This window comes from Henckelia pumila, chromosome 4, assembly GCF_033568475.1.
Source record: "Henckelia pumila isolate YLH828 chromosome 4, ASM3356847v2, whole genome shotgun sequence".
In the NCBI taxonomy this organism is placed as follows: Eukaryota; Viridiplantae; Streptophyta; class Magnoliopsida; order Lamiales; family Gesneriaceae; genus Henckelia; species Henckelia pumila.
The window spans coordinates 53,395,721-53,415,204 of record NC_133123.1 but is presented as its reverse complement, the minus strand read 5'-3'; the positions used below and the strand labels follow the sequence as shown (position 1 = coordinate 53,415,204).

The 19,484-nt window shown below is 42.6% G+C and overlaps 1 protein-coding gene across 1 annotated transcript in view; it reads right to left on the bottom strand.

Annotated features, from left to right (window-relative positions):
- Positions 1-338: 338 nt before the first annotated feature.
- Positions 339-19,484, bottom strand: part of LOC140861016 (uncharacterized) — a 35,908-nt gene continuing 16,762 nt past the window's right edge. The window contains exons 3-8 of the mRNA XM_073264017.1: positions 2,587-2,841; positions 2,064-2,145; positions 1,682-1,863; positions 1,119-1,364; positions 795-968; positions 339-611 (exon numbers count right to left, since the gene is read on the bottom strand). Of these exons, the coding sequence (XP_073120118.1) occupies positions 339-611; positions 795-968; positions 1,119-1,364; positions 1,682-1,863; positions 2,064-2,145; positions 2,587-2,841 (1,212 nt within the window). The remainder of the gene's footprint in view (positions 612-794; positions 969-1,118; positions 1,365-1,681; positions 1,864-2,063; positions 2,146-2,586; positions 2,842-19,484) is intronic.

Below are 19,484 nucleotides of genomic sequence, written 5' to 3'. Positions count from 1 at the left end.
TGTCTATCCAAAATATGGATGGGCCTCTCCTCATACGTCATGTGAGGAGGTAACTGAAGAGGTTCCATGCTAAGCACATGGGACGGATTCGAGACGTACTTTCTCAGCATCGATACATGGAAGACGTTATGAACTCCATTAAGGTTAGAAGGCAAAGCCACCCTATAAGCCAATGCCCCTACTCTGTCCAAAATCTCGAAGGGTCCTATGAACCTCGATGCCAGTTTTCCTTTCTTCTCGAATCTCATTACATCCTTCATAGGAGCTACTCGGTGAACTCCAAGTCTCTCCTCCGGTGATCAGCATAACTCTTCTGCCTACTCTGTGCAGTCCTCATCCTATCGGATCTTGGCTACAACCTCGGCAGTATGCTGAACAATCTCGGATCCCAACTCTGACCTCTCACCAATCTCGGTCCATAATATCGGTGATCTACACGGTCTCCCATAGAGTGCCTCATAAGGCGCCGTACCAATGGCGGCCTGATAGTTTTTGTTATAAGCAAATTCCACCAACGGCAACCTCGACTCCCAACTATCATGGAAGTCAATAACACAGGCTCTCAAAAGGTCCTCTAGAATCTGAATCACCCTCTCGGACTGTCCATCCGTCTGTGGGTGAAAGGAAGTGCTAAACAAAAGCTTCGTCCCCAAAGCTGAATGAAGACTCTTCCAAAAAGTCGAAGTAAACCGCGGATCTCTATCAGACACTATGGAAACAGGGATACCATGTAGTATGAATATCTCCCGGATATACAACTCCTCATACTGAGTCATAGAGAAATTCGTCCTTACTGGCAAAAAATGCGCCGACTTAGTAAGACGGTCGACAATAACCCAAATTGCATTCGAAACTCTCACTGTTCTTGGCAAGCCAACAACAAAATCCATGGTAATATTCTCCCATTTCCACTCGGGAATAGGGAGTGGATTAAGAAATCCTGCAGGTCTCTGATGTTCTGCTTTGACCTGCTGACATGTCAGACACTCTGACACAAATCGGCCGATATCGCGCTTCATACCCGGCCACCAGTACAACTGCTGAAGATCTCAATACATCTTCGTACTACCTGGGTGGATAGAGTACGGTGATGTATGCGTCTCTTCCATGATAGTAACTTGCAGAGAATCACCTGCGGGCACCCAAAGTCTACCTCTGAACCTCACGATCCCGTCCATTACTAAATACAAACTGCGGCCTCTCTCATCGTCTCTCTGTCTCCACTTTCTCAACTGCTCATCAACTGCTTGAGCAACTCTGATACGGTCAAACAACGTAGTTTGCACTGACAAGGCTGACAATCTAGGAGCTCTACTATCGGCATAGAACTCTAGTCCGAATCTTTGAATCTCATCTGCAACGGTCTAGACACCGTCAAAGAGGCAATCAGTGCTGTCTTTCTACTCAATGCATCTGCAACGACATTAGCCTTACCCGGATGGTAACTAATGTCGCAGTCGTAGTCTTTCATCAACTCTAACCATCTCCGCTGCCTCATATTCAACTCCTTCTGGGTGAAGAAGTACTTGAGGCTTTTATGGTCGGTGAATATCTTACACTTCTCTCCATAGAGATAGTGTCTCCAAATCTTAAGAGCGAACACCACTACTGCTAACTCCAAATCATGAGTAGGGTAGTTCTTCTCATGCTCCTTCAACTGCCTAGAAGCATAAGCAATGACCCTATCTTGCTGCATAAGCACTGCCCCAAGTCCCAACTTGGAATCATTAGTGTAAACCACAAAATCTCCCTCTCCTGAAGGCATAGCTAATACTGGTGCCATCGTAAGAGCTTCTTTCAACACATCAAAGCTCTTTTGACACTCTGGCCCCCAAACAAACTTAGCATTCTTATTGGTCAATGCTATCAAGGGAACAACAATTGACAAAAGCCCTTGATAAATTTTCTATAGTAACCGACCAATCCGAGAAAACTGCGAATCTCCGATGCGTTTCTAGGTATAGACCACTCCTTCATTGCCTGAACCTTGGAAGGATCCACTTCTACTCCACTCTTGGAAATAATATGGCCCAAGAATGCTACTCTGTCCAACCAAAACTCACATTTCTCAAACTTGGCAAACAACTTTTGCTCTCGGAGTACCTCAAGAACTGTCTTCAAATGCTGCGAATGCTCCTCTCTATCCTTCGAGTAAATAAGGATGTCATCAATGAAAATGATGACAAACTGGTCCAAGTACGGCTGGAACATGCGGTTCATAAGATCCATGAAGACCGCGGGCGCGTTCGTTATTCCGAACGGCATCACAAGGAACTTGTAGTGGCCATAACGAGTCCTAAATGCTATCTTGAACACATCTGACTCCTTCACCTTCAACTGGTGATAACTGGAGCGAAGATCAATCTTCGAAAATACGGAGGCTCCTTGCAACTAATCAAAGAGATCCTCAATTCTAGGAAACGGGTATTTGTTCTTTACCGTCACTCCATTCAGCCCTCGGTAATCAATGCACAACCTTAGGCTTCCATCCTTATTTTTCACAAAGAGGACTCGTGCGCCCCACGGAGAGAAACTAGGGCGTATGAATCCCTAATAAAGCAACTCTTGAATCTTCTCTTTCAGTACTTTCATTTCTGTAGGAGCCAATCTATACGGTGCCTTAGAGATTGGCACAGTATCCGGTACCAAGTCAATCGAGAACTCTACTTCTCTATCAGGCGGAATACCTGCAACATCGTCTGGAAACAGATCCTCAAAATCTCTGACAACGTCCACATCTGAAATATCTGGATGTGCTGGCAATTCTGTCAAAGATATACTGGATAAAAATGTCTCACATCCATCATGCACCAACTGCTTAGCTTGCATGAAAGATATAATCTGTAACGCCCCAAAAATTTAATTATCGAATTAATTAGGAATTAAAATAATTATTGAGTTGATGAAATAATTATTATTGCTAATGAGATTATAGAGTGTATTTACAAAATACTCGTGTCAATTAATCAATGAGTTTGACTATTTCGAGATATCTAGTATTTTTGAGATATTGAAATAAAAATAATTATTTATGCCAGATAAATTAATTTGGAATAATATTTAACCGATTTGACTGGTCAGAGTCTAAGTTGGACTTAGTAATTAATTTTGAAAAATTATGAGTCCAATTGACTGGTAAAAATCAATAATTTCAGAAATGGTATTAATAAATGTGGATTGTGTGTACCTGAAAATATCAGATTTAGGACTAAATTTTACCATTTGAGTATCAAATAAATTATTCCGAGACCCAAAAATATCGGGTTACTATAAATAGAAAACACGCGTTGAAGCATCAGAAAAGAAAATACAAAGTTAAGATTTTTTCCTAATTTTTCGAAATTCCCGACCGGTACTGTAGCAGTCCACGTTTTTTTATTTTTCCGGCCATTGAACGGAGCTCCGATCAAAGATCCGAACGGTCAGATTGTAGCCAAGATCAAGACAAATCTATTGGTATAAATAAATTGAAAATCCAATGGTTTGATCGCCGGGAAATTGGCAATGAACAGACAAATTTTGAGAAGGTACTATTCATCATCTTATTCGCCAAGATTTTCACGATTTTAGCTCTTTTTTGTTGGTTCTAAAGCTAGTAATCGATTCTTTGAGTTGTCGGGAGCATTTCTTTAGCTCATGGGAGCATTTTGGTGCAGAAATGGCGTAGATCGGTGTAGTAGCCCGTAACCAAAATCAGTAATTAATAAATTAATCATAATTACTTGGATAGAGTTTGGAAGCTCCGAAGGTGAGTTCGGAAGCTCCGAACAGGATCGGAAGCTCCGATGCAGGATCAGAAGCTCCGATGCAGGATCGGAAGCTCCGATCACCCCTATCCGAAGTCAACAAGTGATATTTTGACACGTGGCAGATCAGGATCTTTGAAAGCTCCGATGGCAGGATCGGACGTTCCGATCGAGGATCGGAAGCTCCGATCGTTGTCTATAAATAGAAGGCCTAGAATTCATTTTCAATTGCCAATTCCGGATTTCTTCTCTACTCTAGTCGTATTCGAGTTGTTCTAGCCTTCCTAGACTTGACCCGGGAGTCGTCGAGGCGTTCGATAGTCGTATCAGAGTTGTGCCCAAGGTCTGGAGGCATCGACATCAAAGGGCTAACGACGGACGAAGGTATAGCTTTTGCTTCCTATAAATATTTAGGAGTATGCAATATCTTAGTTAAGGCTTTTAGAGCACTTTAATGATAGTAGTATCATTTGGCAGTGTAGAGCAGACTATAGGCGTGGACCTAGAGTTGGTAGAGCTTGCACTGTTTTGAGGTACGAAAGTACTGTTCGAGATATCCTGACTGAGTATGCATGTATTATGTGACTGCATGGTTTATATGTCATTGTTTTATGCTGCATTCATTTGCATACTGAGCTATCTCCTTCGAGATGTCTGTTAGTAGGGTTTTTTCCTATCCTGTTAGTGGTTGGACTTCCATCGATTTGGGTCCGGCATATCCACTTGTATTATGGTATGGGAGCCACCTCCTAAAGCGACGGCACAGCGTGCTACATACCAGGGCCAGGTCTGTCTTTGTTATCTGATCCTTGACCTCGAGTTTATAGGGAGTTCACTTTGCATGCATGTATACTCATACTCTCGTACTGAGCGTTTTATGATCACGTCTCGTACTCTGGGTTTTTGGACACCCTATTCCATGGGGCAGGTTTGCGATTGGACGAGGCGGGTGGATCCAAGAGGGGCTAGTCAGTGGTTGATGTTGGAGAACTGTGATCAGATCAATCAGAATTGATACCCGGTGTAGCGGAAGTTTAAAAATTTTTATATGGAACGATTCCATAATGGGTATCAAAACTTTAGGATTAAATTGTGCGTGTAAAAATTAAATCACAATTAAATTTTTACCTCCAATCTCGAAACGAGATTATGGACACCAACAGATTACTCTGCTCTTGTTGTATATCCCAGAAACTGATGGACGAACAATTCTTCAATCAGGTCCACGAACGGAAATTTAATCCCTCTGATAGATTGTACTAGAAAATCTATCAGAAGTTTCTACGAAGAGAATTAACGAATTTGATCCGTTAAACCAGACTGCAAATTCAAAATTCACAGGCTGGAATTTTCAGAACAGAGAGGGAGGGGGCGGCGGCCACTGTTAGAAAAACCAGGGTTTTCGAAAATATTTTGTGAGCCTCTGTTGTGTAATTTCTATACTGCAATAACTTATTTATAATGTGGGCTGCTAACAGCTTAGGGCCCATTAGTCATAAGTTCAAGCCTGACAAGCAAAGCCCGCATGTTCAGAAATTAATATAAAATTCATCGTGACTCAGATTGATAAACCAATTTCACCAATGTGCACAGAAACCATTTCTGCACCTTTTAAAGTCAAGATAAATTTTTTCAATCCGAATTCAGTGCTTTCCAAAAATGCCCATCCCTATGTCATTTTAGGAAATCTTACTCCTCTACTCTTAAATAAGAAGTCCCACTTCTTTGTTCATTAAATTTAACTCTTTAAATTTAACTATCTCAATGGGGATTAAAAATTCATTACTTGTGTGACCCTCAATGGTTCAGGGATACAGCTAGCCGTGGGCTCACAACTCCTTGTGACTCGGAACAACAATTTCCGACTTGCCCATCGAATCATGGTAAGAGCGCCTAGCAACATCGCCCCATGATTCCCTAGGTATCACTGATAGTGCCTGCAAGAACCAATAGATTTTGGTTAGCGTACAGTACGGTCCCTTCATCCATATATCCCGATCGAATCAACAACCATTGGTAAATCGAGAGTCGTTCGAGATTCGATAACTATGCAATGCATCTTGAAGATCAAATAGTGACATCGCATGTGCTACTAACAAACCATTTCTTAAAACACATCATGTACTCTGGCCAGAGATTCGTCACACTAATATCTCCTCAGATTGCATAGGATATCCACACTCTCAAGTATGTGGTGAATCCTTGACAACAAAGCATCGACTCCTATATGTGTCATAACTGTACCCAATCCTGACACCTGATGACCCCAATAGAGTCGGTAAACGAGTCAAAGCACAGTACTAGCATATAGAGTCTCAATGATGTTTTAAGTAGTAAGGACTAATGGTGTATAACCAAAATCGCGGACTTTATCCACTCGATAAGTGATAACCACTTGGAAAGTCCGGATAGGGTAATTCGATCATTCATCGTATGAATATCCATTTGCATGCTTTGAACATCTCTATGTTCCATACCAATGAAACGTGGTACTCGGCATCGCAAATGCTAGTCTCAATCTCGAGTTATCCTTATCCTTATTAACGGACGGCTCAATCGACTAGGAACTGTTTAGAATATACAGTGACTATAAGATGTGTTTCATGATAGTCATCCCCATGTACTACCACATCTTACATACACTATAGTATATTCAAGGTCTTTATCAAAACAACAATAGTATATCACAATATAACAATATGAAGACAGATAAAGTAAACGCCTTTATAAAAGTGTAAATTATATTAAGCAAAAGATTGTTTATACATAGAGTCATCAAAGCCCTTAACCACAAGTTGGCTCACCAGGCACCCACTCTTTCAATCTCCCACTTGCCCTATAGCCAACTAGTCATACTACGTAGACCCATTGCTTCGCGATGTTTGTCAAATAATGGTCCTGGCAAGGGCTTAGTAAGTGGATCAGCGATATTGTCTGCAGAGGCCACTCTCTCGACAGTGATGTCTCCTCTTTCCACGATCTCCCGGATGATGTGGTATTTCCTCAGTACGTGTTTGGATCTTTGATGAGACCTTGGTTCCTTTGCCTGAGCAACGGCACCCGTGTTGTCACAGTACACCGGGACTGGACCAACAACTTCAGGAATGACGCCCAACTCTTGGACGAAATTCCTCATCCAAATGGCCTCTTTAGCAGCAGCTGATGCCGCAATGTATTCTGCCTCAGTGGTGGAATCCGCTGTGGTGTCCTGCTTGGAACTCTTCCAAGAGACAGCACCGCCATTGAGCATGAACACAAATCCAGAGGTTGACTTCGAGTCATCCACGTCACTTTGGAAGCTAGAGTCGGTATAGCCTTCCAATTTCAGTTCTCTTCCTCCATATACCATGAACATATTCTTAGTCCTTCGTAAGTACTTAAGAATGTCCTTACGAGTTGTCCATTTCCAATCAAACATTCACAAAATTGCAAGAAAAACCATCTCTATCAAGCATAGAAACAGAAATAATGTTTTTAATCAAATCTGGAACAAATAAAACATCTCTCAAAAGTAACTTAAAATCGTTCTGCAAAATTAAATAAACGTCTCCCACAGCTTTGGCTTCAACTCTAGAACCATTTCCGAGCCTCAGCTGGGTCTCACCCATTCTAAGCTTGCGACTTCTTGTCATCACCTGCAAATCATTGCAAATGTGAGATCCACATCCGGTATCCAATACCCAAGAAGTAGTATTAAGTGAAACATTTATTTCAATATAGAACATACCCTTCGCAGTTCGCAACTGCTCTAGATATTCCTTGCAGTTACGTTTCCAATGACCAGGTTTCTTGCATTGATGGCAAACATCCTTGGACTTTTCCATGTTTGAAGCCTTTGTCTTGTTCTTCTTCTCGGGTCTGGTTTTCTTGGGTGGAGCAGAACGTTTCTTACCCTTTGTACTTGGCCCCTTCTTAGCAGAGGAAGAGGAGCCTGCCAAAAGAACCGGTTTATCCTTCTTTAAAGTGGCTTCATATGTTACAAGCATATTGACCATCTCTTCAAGGGAGGCCTCTATCTTGTTCATATTGAAATTCACCACAAATCCGTCAAACGAAGAAGGAAGAGAGAGAAGTAATAAGTCCACGTTGAGTTCATGCTCCAACACCAAATCAAGCGTTACCAACTTCTGTATGAGCCAAATCACTCGTACCCCATGATCACGGACCGAAGTCCCTTCACGCATGCGACACGTCATTAGCTCTTTTACAGTAGCGAACCTTTCAGCTCTCGATTGAGCCCCAAAAAGTTCCTTGAGTTGTACGTGAATGTCAGCAGCATTCACGGTATCCTCAAATCGCCTCTGGAGTTCATCAGACATCGAAGCTTGCATATAGCATTTGGCCTTGATATCATGGTCCCACCATTTATCAAGTTTGGCCAACTCTTCCGGACTTATGTCAGCTGGTGCTTCCTTCGGAGGAGATTTTTCTAACACGTAGAGCATCTTCTCCGAGGTCAAGACAATCTTCAACTTACGGAACCATTCCGTATAGTTTGCGCCAGTTAGTTTATTTTGTTCGAGAATAGAGAATAGTGGATTGCGCGAATTCATCTTTATGAAATACTGAAAAGAAACAGACAATTATCAGTGATTGTTTAATTAATTTAATAAGACATAAAATAGGCGAAAATTTATTTTATGAATCTCACTCCCACTATTTTAACGATTTCACTACCCTCTAGTGAAAACGGGAAACTGTTTTCCTTAGTGGGAACATGGAGTCCAATTGACAAACTATGGTCCCGAATAATATCAGCCAACCATAATTTTTAAAAGGTAGAGCCCAATTGCTTCCAAAGCAACCTACACGTTTTTACCTCATGTCCAATAAGGGCCCAATAATATGATGTCGTTTATTGTGACATGTCAAGATGACCCATCAATATTAAGTTGTGATGGACGGTCGCCATGTGGATCCCCCAATAATATGAGCCGATCCCATGGGAGTTCCACCCAACTTACAACATTTTTCGATCCAATGTACAGCTTTCCGACGAACGGGCCCCCCCAATAATATGAGCCGGACCGTATCCGCGGGTAGCATCTCATACATTGATCGTTGATGGAAGGTAGGAACATTTAAACAATTTTAAATTTCCTTTATTTATCTTGATATCAATTTTAAATCATATTTAAAATGAGGGATTTTAATTTTGAAAATTTGTCTCATCATTTATAATTTGTATGCTTGCGGGATTCATACAATTTAGTCTAAAACATGTATACAACGATAATATCATATATTATATAGGATGATCGATTCCATTTCTAATCGACCCGTGGTTGCCAATCACGAGTCTTAGTCCAATCCTAGGTAATATGCAGGTATGCAATGCAATCCTATTACATTGAGCTTTCGATTTACATTTCTTCAGTCTTTATTGTCTGCTGGGCCCACCTCCGTCTTCAAATCTTCATCTCCCACTAAGTCTAATGTATTTACAATAAATAACTATGACAAGTAGGGGATACATTTTAAGGGGTGGGAACGGGCCATAAACCAGACCCACTTTTATTACATATGAACAATTCATATTGGGCCATAAACCAGGCCCATTAATAAATCCAACAACAATAAAAACAAATGTAAATTCCTAACATACACCTACAAAATTGGTCATGGCAATCGATCATCCTTATCCAATAATATTTAATTCAAAATTAATTTATTGGATAACATGCAATGGCAATTAAATTTAAAATGATAAAATCATATTCCATATATAAAATCTTATTTTACATACAAAATCATATTTTATCTTTTTATCAAATAAAATCATATTTTACATATAAAATCCAATTTTATACATAAAATCATATTTTACTCAATATTTCCATAAGATCATATCTTATCATCAATTGTACCAAAAATAATTAATTTCATAAAATCTGATTTAACGGATAAAATTTATAAATTTTCCAAAAATTCAAATTTATCCAAAAATCAATTTTAAAATTTTCGGACTCGAACAATTCGATCCGACGCCTCGTGGACCAATCAAAAACAATTTTCGATCGGACCAAAAATAGAATTTTAACATATTAAAATTTTAATTTTAAAATTAAAAATTAATTTTCGCGGGCCGCCCGGGACGCTCCCGGGCTGCCCGCGCCCCAAAGGGGCTCGGGCCGGGCAGCCCGTCGCTGCCCCTAGGGCAGCGACCCGCTGCCCCCCCCCCCGGGCAGCGATCCAATCGCTGCCCGTGTTTTGCCCGGAAAAAAAAAATTTATTTAAAAAAATTTATTTTGTTTCAAAAACCGAGGCTTAAAAATTTTTGTATAATCGATTAATTTAATCGCTTGATCTGAGCAACCTGGCTCTGATACCACTGTTGGAGAACTGTGATCAGATCAATCAGAATTGATACCCGGTGCAGCGGAAGTTTAAAAAATTTTATATGGAACGATTCCATAATGGGTATCAAAACTTTACGATTAAATTGTGCGTGTAAAAATTAAATCACAATTAAATTTTTACCTCCAATCTCGAAACGAGATTATGGACACCAAAAGATTACTCTGCTCTTGTTGTATATCCCAGGAACTGTTGGACGAACAATTCTTCAATCAGGTCCATGAACGGAAATTTAATCCCTCTGATAGATTGCACTAGAAAATCTATCAGAAGTTTCTACGAAGAGAATTAACGAATTTGATCCGCTAAAACAGACTGCAAATTCAAAATTCACAGGCTGGAATTTTCAGAACAGATAGGGAGGGGGCGGCGGCCACTGTTAGAAAAACCAGGGTTTTCGAAAATATTTTGTGAGCCTCTGTTGTGTAATTTCTGTACTGCAATAACTTATTTATAATGTGGGCTGCTAACAGCTTAGGGCCCATTAGTCATAAGTTCAAGCTGACAAGCAAAGCCCGCATGTTCAGAAATTAATATAAAATTCATCGTGACTCAGATTGATAAACCAATTTCACCAATGTGCACAGAAACCATTTCTGCACCTTTTAAAGTCAAGATAAATTTTCTGAATCCGAATTCAGTGGTTTCCAAAAATGCCCATCCCTATGTCATTTTAGGAAATCTTACTCCTCTACTCTTAAATAAGAAGTCTCACTTCTTTGTTCATTAAATTTAACTCTTTTAATTTAACTATCTCAACGGGAATTAAAAATCCATTACTTGTGTGACCCTCAATGGTTCAGGGATACAGCTAGCCGTGGGATCACAACTCCTTGTGACTCGGAACAACAATTTCCAACTTGCCCATCGAATCATGGTAAGAGCGCCTAGCAACATCGCCCCATGATTCCCTAGGTATCACTGATAGTGCCTGCAAGAACCAATAGATTTTGGTTAGCATACACTACGGTCCCTTCATCCATATATCCCAATCGAATCGACAACCATTGGTAAATCGAGAGTCGTTCGAGATTCGATAACTATGCAATGCATCTTGAACATCTCTATGTTCCATACCAATGAAACGTGGTACTCGGCATCGCAAATGCTAGTCTCAATCTCGAGCGATCCTTATCCTTATTAACAGACGGCTCAATCGACTAGGAACTGTTTAGAATATACAGTGACTATAAGATGTGTTTCATGATAGTCATCCCCATGTACTACCACATCTTACATACACTATAGTATATTCAAGGTCTTTATCAAAACAACAATAGTATATCATAATATAACAATATGAAGAAAGATAAAGTAAACTCCTTTATAAAAGTGTAAATTATATTAAACAAAAGATTGTTTATACATAGAGTCATCAAAGCCCTTAGCCACAAGTTGGCTCACCGGGCACCCACTCTTTCAGTTGACCAGCTGGAGCTTCGTCTAGGTTTTATTTCTGTTGTTTTGAGGTTGATACAGCTATTCGATTTGGTTGTATATTAATTGGATAAATTACATATTCCTTTACTTGGGATTGTATAATGTTTATGATTTCTGCAGTTTTATTCTGATATCTGTTTAATTAAGTTAATTTCATGCCTAAGTTCTGTTAGTAGGTGATCCGGGTAAGGGTCACTACATTTATGGTATCAGAGCATGCAAAAGTATTCTTGGGATTTAGTCTCATCATGAGGTATTTTTGTAGATTGCAGATCGTGATGACCAGAGTTCTCATGGCAGTATTGGTGGGCGTTGGCGTGATGCCGACCGAGAGCATCGTCGAGAACGGCATCATCGTCATCATGACGACGAGCATTTCACTGTGCGTCGATTCTTAGATATGGGTCCTAAGCCCTTAGTTGGAGGTGAGTCTCCGGAGGATGCGGAGAACTGGTTAGACCGCAGGAGATGACTTTTCAGACTTTCCAATGCACCGAGGAGCAGAAGATGGAGACCCTGGGTTATCTTCTGGATGGACGTGCGCGTAGGTGGTGGAGGTTTACTTCTGCACCTTTTGTTGCGGCGAGAGGAGTGGCCACCTGGGCCGAGTTCCGCACAGCTTTTCAGAAGCTGTATTTTCCTCCTGCACTCCGTCAGTCGAAGGCAGGCGAGCTTCTGAGTTTGCGACAGGGAGCCATGTCTATTGATGAGTATCAGCAGAAGTTCTTTGATCTGCTATCCTATTGCCTCGAGATTGCTGACAGCTCTGGGATGAAGTATAATCTGTTCCTTCAGGGCCTTAACCCTGAGATCCATGACCGTGTGGCTGTTGGTGACGATATGTCCTACGAGGGTTTGGTGAGCCGTTGTCACCAGGCAGAGGACAGCATTCGGCGGAACAGGTCTTTCTCTCAGTTGAGACCTGCTAGTTCTTTGGGTCCTCGTGCCCAATCTTTCAAGAAGTCTGGATCTACTTCTTCCTCTGGCTCTGCTGGTGTTGTCCGTTTTGGTAAGAAGGACAAGTGTGATCACTGTGGGAAGAACCATCCATCCAACAAGTGCCGCAGAGCTTCTGGAGCTTGTTTTCGTTGTGGAGAGACTGGGCATATCCGGAGGGATTATCCACTGTCTCGGGGAGGCGGTTCTGGTTCTGGTTCAGGATCTGGTTCTCAGGCCACCGTTCAGCAGAGGTCATAGGGACAGCCTGCTGGGAGTTCTCATTTGAGGCCACGAGCTTTTGGCCAGGTGTTTGCCTTGAGGCATGATCAGGCAGTGGAGGATAATGAGAAAGTCATCGCAGGTACATTTTTGCTTTATGGTATACTTGCTCTTGTACTTATTGACACTGGTGCATCTCATTCCTTCATTTCTGCATGTTTTGTTAAGAGGCATAATTTACCATGCATTGCACTAGACGTAGCGATGTCTGTTTCTACTCCGACGGGCCAATCTGCTTTGGCTAGGCGTCTAGTGATGGGTTGCCCTTTAGAGTTCGAAGGGAACATTCTGTTAGCGAATCTCATGGTCCTGGCGATGGACGACTTTGATTGCATTCTGGGAATAAATATGTTGACTACCTATCGAGCTTCAGTGGACTGCTATCAGAGATTAGTACGCTTTCATCCAGAGGGGAGTGAGAGCTGGTTTTTCTATGGTGAGGAAGCGCGATCCCCGATGCCTTTGGTATCAGCTTTGAGAGCCTGTCGAGCTCTAGAGTCTGGCGGGGAAGGCTACCTTATCTATGCAATTGATTTGTCCGCTGAGAGTATTGGGATAGAAAGCATTCCTATTGTGGATGAATTTCCAGATGTATTTCCTGATGAGATTCCGGGTTTTCCTCCTGTTAGGGAAGTCGAGTTTGGCATAGAGTTGATGCCGGGTACATCACCTATTTCTCGAGCACCGTATCGTCTGGCTCCGTCAGAGATGCGTGAATTGAAGAATCAGCTACAGGATCTTTTGGAAAAGGGGTACATTCGTCCTAGTGTATCTCCTTGGGGAGCTCCTGTTCTCTTTGTAAAGAAGAAGGATGGGTCGATGCGGTTGTGCATTGACTATCGGCAGCTGAATCGAGTCACTGTGAAGAACAAGTATCCGTTGCCTCATATTGATGACTTGTTTGATCAGTTGCAGGGCACGTCAGTTTACTCCAAGATTGACTTGAGATCTGGGTATCATCAGTTGAGAGTCCGTGATCAGGACGTAGCCAAGACTGCATTCCGTACTCGCTATGGGCATTATGAGTTCCTAGTGATGCCATTTGGTTTGACTAATGTACTGGCTATATTCATGGATTTGATGAACCGTGTCTTCAGGGAGTATTTGGACAAGTTTGTCATGGTCTTCATTGACGACATCTTGGTGTATTCGCGTAAATATGGAAGAGCATGTTTCTCACTTGCGGTTGGTACTATAGACTCTTTGGGATGAGCAGTTGTGCGCCAAGCTGAGCAAGTGTGAGTTTTGGATGGATCGAGTGGTTTTTCTTGGCCATATCATATCCAGGGAAGGGATATCTGTTGATCCAAGCAAGATTGAAGCGGTACTTAATTGGTCGCGTCCGACGACAGTTGCTGAGATCCGTAGTTTTCTGGGTCTAGCAGGGTATTATCGTCTCTTCATTCTGAACTTCTCTCAACTAGCTTGACCTTTGACGCAGCTTACCCGCAAGGGTGTGGATTTCGATTGGTCCTCCGAGTGTGAGGAAAATTTCTATGAGCTTCGACGGCGGTTGACTTCTGCGCCTGTGTTGGCATTACCGTCAGGATCTGGAGGGTATGTGGTATACACGGATGCTTCTCTTCAGGGGTTAGGTTGTGTCCTGACTCAGAATGGGCATGTGATCGCATACGCTTCTAGACAGCTGAAGCTTCACGAGGACAACTACCCAGTCCACGATTTGGAGTTAGCAGCCATTGTGTTCGCTTTGAAGATCTGGCGTCATTATCTGTATGGCGAGAAATTTGAGATCTTCACCGACCATAAGAGTCTCAAGTATTTGTTCACTCAGGCGGAGTTGAACATGAGGCAGAGACGTTGGATGGACTTGCTTAAGGACTATGATTGCGAGATTAAGTATCATCCGGGAGCTGCTAATCTCACCGCTGATGCCTTGAGTCGCAAGGTGCGACTATCCGCACTTCAGACTTGTTCGATATCTAGTGCGATCAGTGACTGTTGTACTTCAGGATATACCTTCAAGCATAAGAAAGGTATGCAGAATATTCAGATGTTTGCGATACTATCTGAGCCAGCTTTGAATTCGTGGATCCGAGATGCTCAGATGTCTGATTCGAAGACCCAGCGTTTAGCTCGTCTAGCTAACGAGGGTAACTCGTCTGGATTTCATTATCAGTCAGATGGCTTTCTGTGTTTGTCCGGTAGGCTTGTGATTCCGCAGGATGAAGAGTTGCGAGAGGAGATTTTGTCTCAGGCACATCGCACTAAGTTGAGTATTCATCCTGGGAGCAACAAGATGTACAAGGATCTACTTACTCGTTTCAGGTGAAAAAGAATGAAACGCAGTGTTTATCAGTTTGTTTCGAGATGTTTGGTGTGTCAACAGGTCAAGGCAGAGCACCGACGACCTGGAGGATTGCTTCACAGTCTGCCTATTCCTGAATGGAAATGGGAGTTTATCACAATGGACTTTGTGACCCATTTGCCGGTATCCCCGAGGAACTGTGATGCTATCTGGGTTGTGGTGGACCGACTCACCAAGTCAGCGCATTTCATTGCCTATAGCCGAGAGTACAATGTGGATCGTATGGCTCGGTTGTACATTCAGGAGATCGTTCGACTTCATGGAGTGCCTGTGAGCATTGTCAGCGATCGGGACCCCAGGTTTACTTCTAGATTCTGGGGGAGTGTTCAGCGTGCGATGGGGACTACTCACAATTTGAGTACTGCCTATCATCTGGAGACTGATGTTCAGTCGGAGCGCACTATCCGTACTTTGGATGATATGCTTAGAGCGTGCATCATGGATTTTGGTTCAGCCTGGCAGGATCATTTTCCATTGATCGAGTTCGCGTACAACAACAGCTATCATACTAGTATTGGGATGGCACCTTTTGAGGCGTTGTACAGGCGACGTTGTCGTACTCCACTCTTCTGGGAAGAAGTGGGGGAGAGACAGGCTGAGGGACCGGAGTTTATCCAGCAGGCGATAGACATTGTTGATCAGAACAAGAAATGGATTAAGACTGCACAGGATCGTCAGGCCAGCTATGCTAATATCAAGCGTAGACCTTTGTAGTTCGATGTCGGGGAGAAAGTGTTTCTGAGAGTGTCACCTTTCCGCAAGATTCTCAGATTTGGCCTTAAGGGCAAGTTATCTCCCAGGTTTATCGGTCTGTTTGAGATCTTGGAGAGCATTGGTGATTTGGCTTATCGGCTAGCTTTGCCACCGCATCTATCCAGTATTCACGACGTGATCCACGTATCTCTGTTGCGACGGTATGTGGCGGATGAATCTCATATTCTGGAATGGTCTGAGGTTCAGGTGAACAAGGATTTGACCTATGTTGAGAAACCTATTCGTATCCTGGATTATAAGGATAAGGTTTTACGGAACAAATTCATTCCTTTGGTTTTAGTTCAGTGGCAACGCCGAGGCACTGAGGAAGCTACTTGGGAGCTTGAGGACAGGATGCGTGAAGACCATCCTGAGTTGTTTTGATTTCATTCTTAAGTTGTATTCAGTTGCAAACTCTGTAAATGATTGATTTGAATAAAGAATTTTTCTGATTTCTGTATTGCACTCAGTACTTAAGATCTGATTTCGAAGATGAAATATCTTAAGTGGGGGAGAATGTAGTAGCCCGTAACCAAAATCAGTAATTAAGGAATTAATCATAATTACTTGGATAGAGTTCGGAAGCTCCGAAGGTGAGTTTGGAAGCTCCGAAGGTGAGTTCGGAAGCTCCGAACAGGATCGGAAGCTCCGATGGTATTACGTCAGGCATGACGTGTTGCAAGATCGGAAGCTCCGATCAGGATCGGAAGCTCCGATCACCACTATCCGAAGTCAACAAGTGATATTTTAACATGTGGCAGATCAGGATCTTCGGAAGCTCCGATGGCAGGATCGGACGTTCGGATTGAGATTCGAATGTTCCGATCGAGGATCGGAAGCTCCGATCGTTGTCTATAAATAGAAGGCCGAGAATTCATTTTCAATTGCCAATTCCAGATTTCCTCTCTACTCTAGTCATATTCGAGTTATTCTAGCCTTCCTAGGCTTGACCCGGGAGTCTTCGAGGCGTTCGATAGTCGTAGTAGAGTTGTGCCCAAGTTCTGGAGGCATCGACATCAAAGGACTAACGGACGAAGGTATAGCTTTTGCTTCCTATAAATATTTAGGAGTATTCAATAGCTTAGTTAAGGCTTTTAGAGCACTTTAATGATAGTAGTATCATTTGGCAGTGTAGAGCAGACTATAGGCGTGGACCTAGAGTTGGTAGAGCTTGAACTGTTTTGAAGTACGAAAGTCCTGTTCGAGATATCCTTGTAAGAGTGGGTGCCCAGTGAGCCAACTGTGTGGCTATGGGCTTTGATGACTCTTTGTATAAACAATCTTTTGTTTAATATTATTTACACTTTTATGGCAATGACTTTATATTACTTCATATTGTTATATTGTGATATACTATTGTTGTTTTGATAAAGACCTTGAATATACTATAGTGTATGTAAGATGTGGTAGAACATGGAGATGTCTATCATGAAATACATCTTATAGTCACTGTATATTCTAAAAACCGTTCCTAGTCGATTGAGCCGTCCGATAATAAGGATAAGGATCGCTCGAGTTTGAGACTAGCATTTGCGATGCGGAGTACCACGTTTCATTGGTAGGGAACATGGAGATGTTCGAAGCATGCAAATGGATATTCATAGGATGAATAATCGAACTACCCTATCCGGACTTTCCAAGTGGTTATCACTTATCGAGTGGATAAAGTCCGCGGTTTTGGTTGTACACCATTAGTCCTTACGACTTGAAACATCATGGAGACTCTATATGCTAGTGCTGTGCTTTGACTCGTTTACCGACTCTATGGGGGTCATCAGGTGTCGAGATTGGGTACAGTTACGACACATATAGGAGTCAATGCATTGTTGTCAAGGATTCACCACATACTTGCGAGTGTGGATATCCTATGCGATCTGAGGAGATATTAGTGTGACAAATCTCTGGCCAGAGTACTTGATGTGATTTAAGAAATGGTTTCTTAGTAGCACATGCGATGTCACTAATTTGATCTTCAAGATGTATTGCATAGTTATCGAATCTTGAGCGACTCTCGATATACCAATGGTTGTTGATTCGATCGGGATATATGGATGAAGGGACCGTACTGTACGCTAACCAAAATCTACTGGTTCTTGTAGGCACTATCAGTGATACCTAGGGAATCATGGGGCGATGTTGCTAGGCGCTTTACCTTGATTCGTTGGGCAAGTCGGAAAGTGTTGTTCCGAGTCACAAGGAGTTGTGAGCCCACGGCTAGCTGTATCCCTGAACCATTGAGGGTCACACAGTGTAATGGAGTTTTAATCCCCGTTGAGATAGTTAAATTTAAAGAGTTAAATTTAATGAACTAAGGAGTTGGACTTCTTAAATAAGAGTTAGGGAGTAGGATTTCCTAAAATGACATAGGGATGGACATTTTTGGAAACCACTGAATTCGGATTCAGGAAAATTTATTTTGACTTTAAAATGTGCAGAAATGGTTTCTGTGCACATTGGTGAAATTGGTTCATCGATCGGAGTCACGATGAATTTTATATTAATTTCTGAACGTGCGGGCTTTGCTTGTCGGGCCTAGCTTATGACTAATGGGCCCTAAGGTGTTAGTGGCCTGCATTATAAATAAGTTATTGCAGTACAGAAATTACACACAACAGGTCATTATTGAGAGACAGGATTTTCGAAAATAAACCCTAGCCTCCTCTCAAGTTTTCGGCCGCCCCCCTTTAACTCTGTCAGAGAAAATTCCGGTCTGTGATTTTTGAATTGCAGTCAGGAATAACGAATCAGATTCGTTTAATCTCTTCGCAGAAAAACTTCTGATAGATTTTCTAGTGCAATCTATCAGAGGGATTTAAACCCCATTCGTGGACCTGATTGAAGGAGTTCATCAGTTCCTGGGAGATACAAGAAGCGCAGAGAAATCTGTGTGGTGTCCATTAATCTCGATTCGAGATTGAAGGTAAAATTTAATTAATTGTTATTTGAATTTTACACACACAATAATTTAATCGTTGAATGATTGATACCCACACCATGGAATTGTTCCATGATAAAAATTTTAAACTTCCGCTGCACCGGGTATCAATTGTGATTGATCTGACCGCCAGTTATCCAACAGTGGTATCAGAGCCAGGTTGCTCAGATCAAACGATTAAATTAATCGATTGTACAAAATTTTTGAATCTCGGTTTTTGGAAAACAAAATAAATATTTTTAAATAAAAAAATTTTTTTTTTCCGGGGCAAAACCCGGGCAGCGATTGGATCGCTGCCCGGTGGGGCAGCAATTGTTGCTGCCCCGGGCGGCGCACGGCGCCGCCCAAAAGGGGCGCATGGCACCGCCCAGGACGGCGACCGTCGCCGCCCAGGGCGGCGCACGGCGCCGCCCAGGGCAGCGCTGTGCGCTGCGCAGGGCAGCGCTCGGCGCTGCCCAGCGGCGCACAGCGCCGCCCAGGGGCGGCGCTCGGCGCCGCCCAGGGCGACGCACGGCGTCGCCCAGCGGCGGCACCAGGCGCCGCCAGGGCAGCGATAGTCGCTGCCCTAAGGGGGCAGCCGGGCTGCCCCCGGCCCGCGCCCCGGGTGCGGGCCGGCCCGGGAGTGTCCCGGGCGGCCCGCGGGAAAAATTATATTTTTATTAAAAATTAATTTTAATATGTTAAAATTTTATTTTTGGTCCGGTCAAAA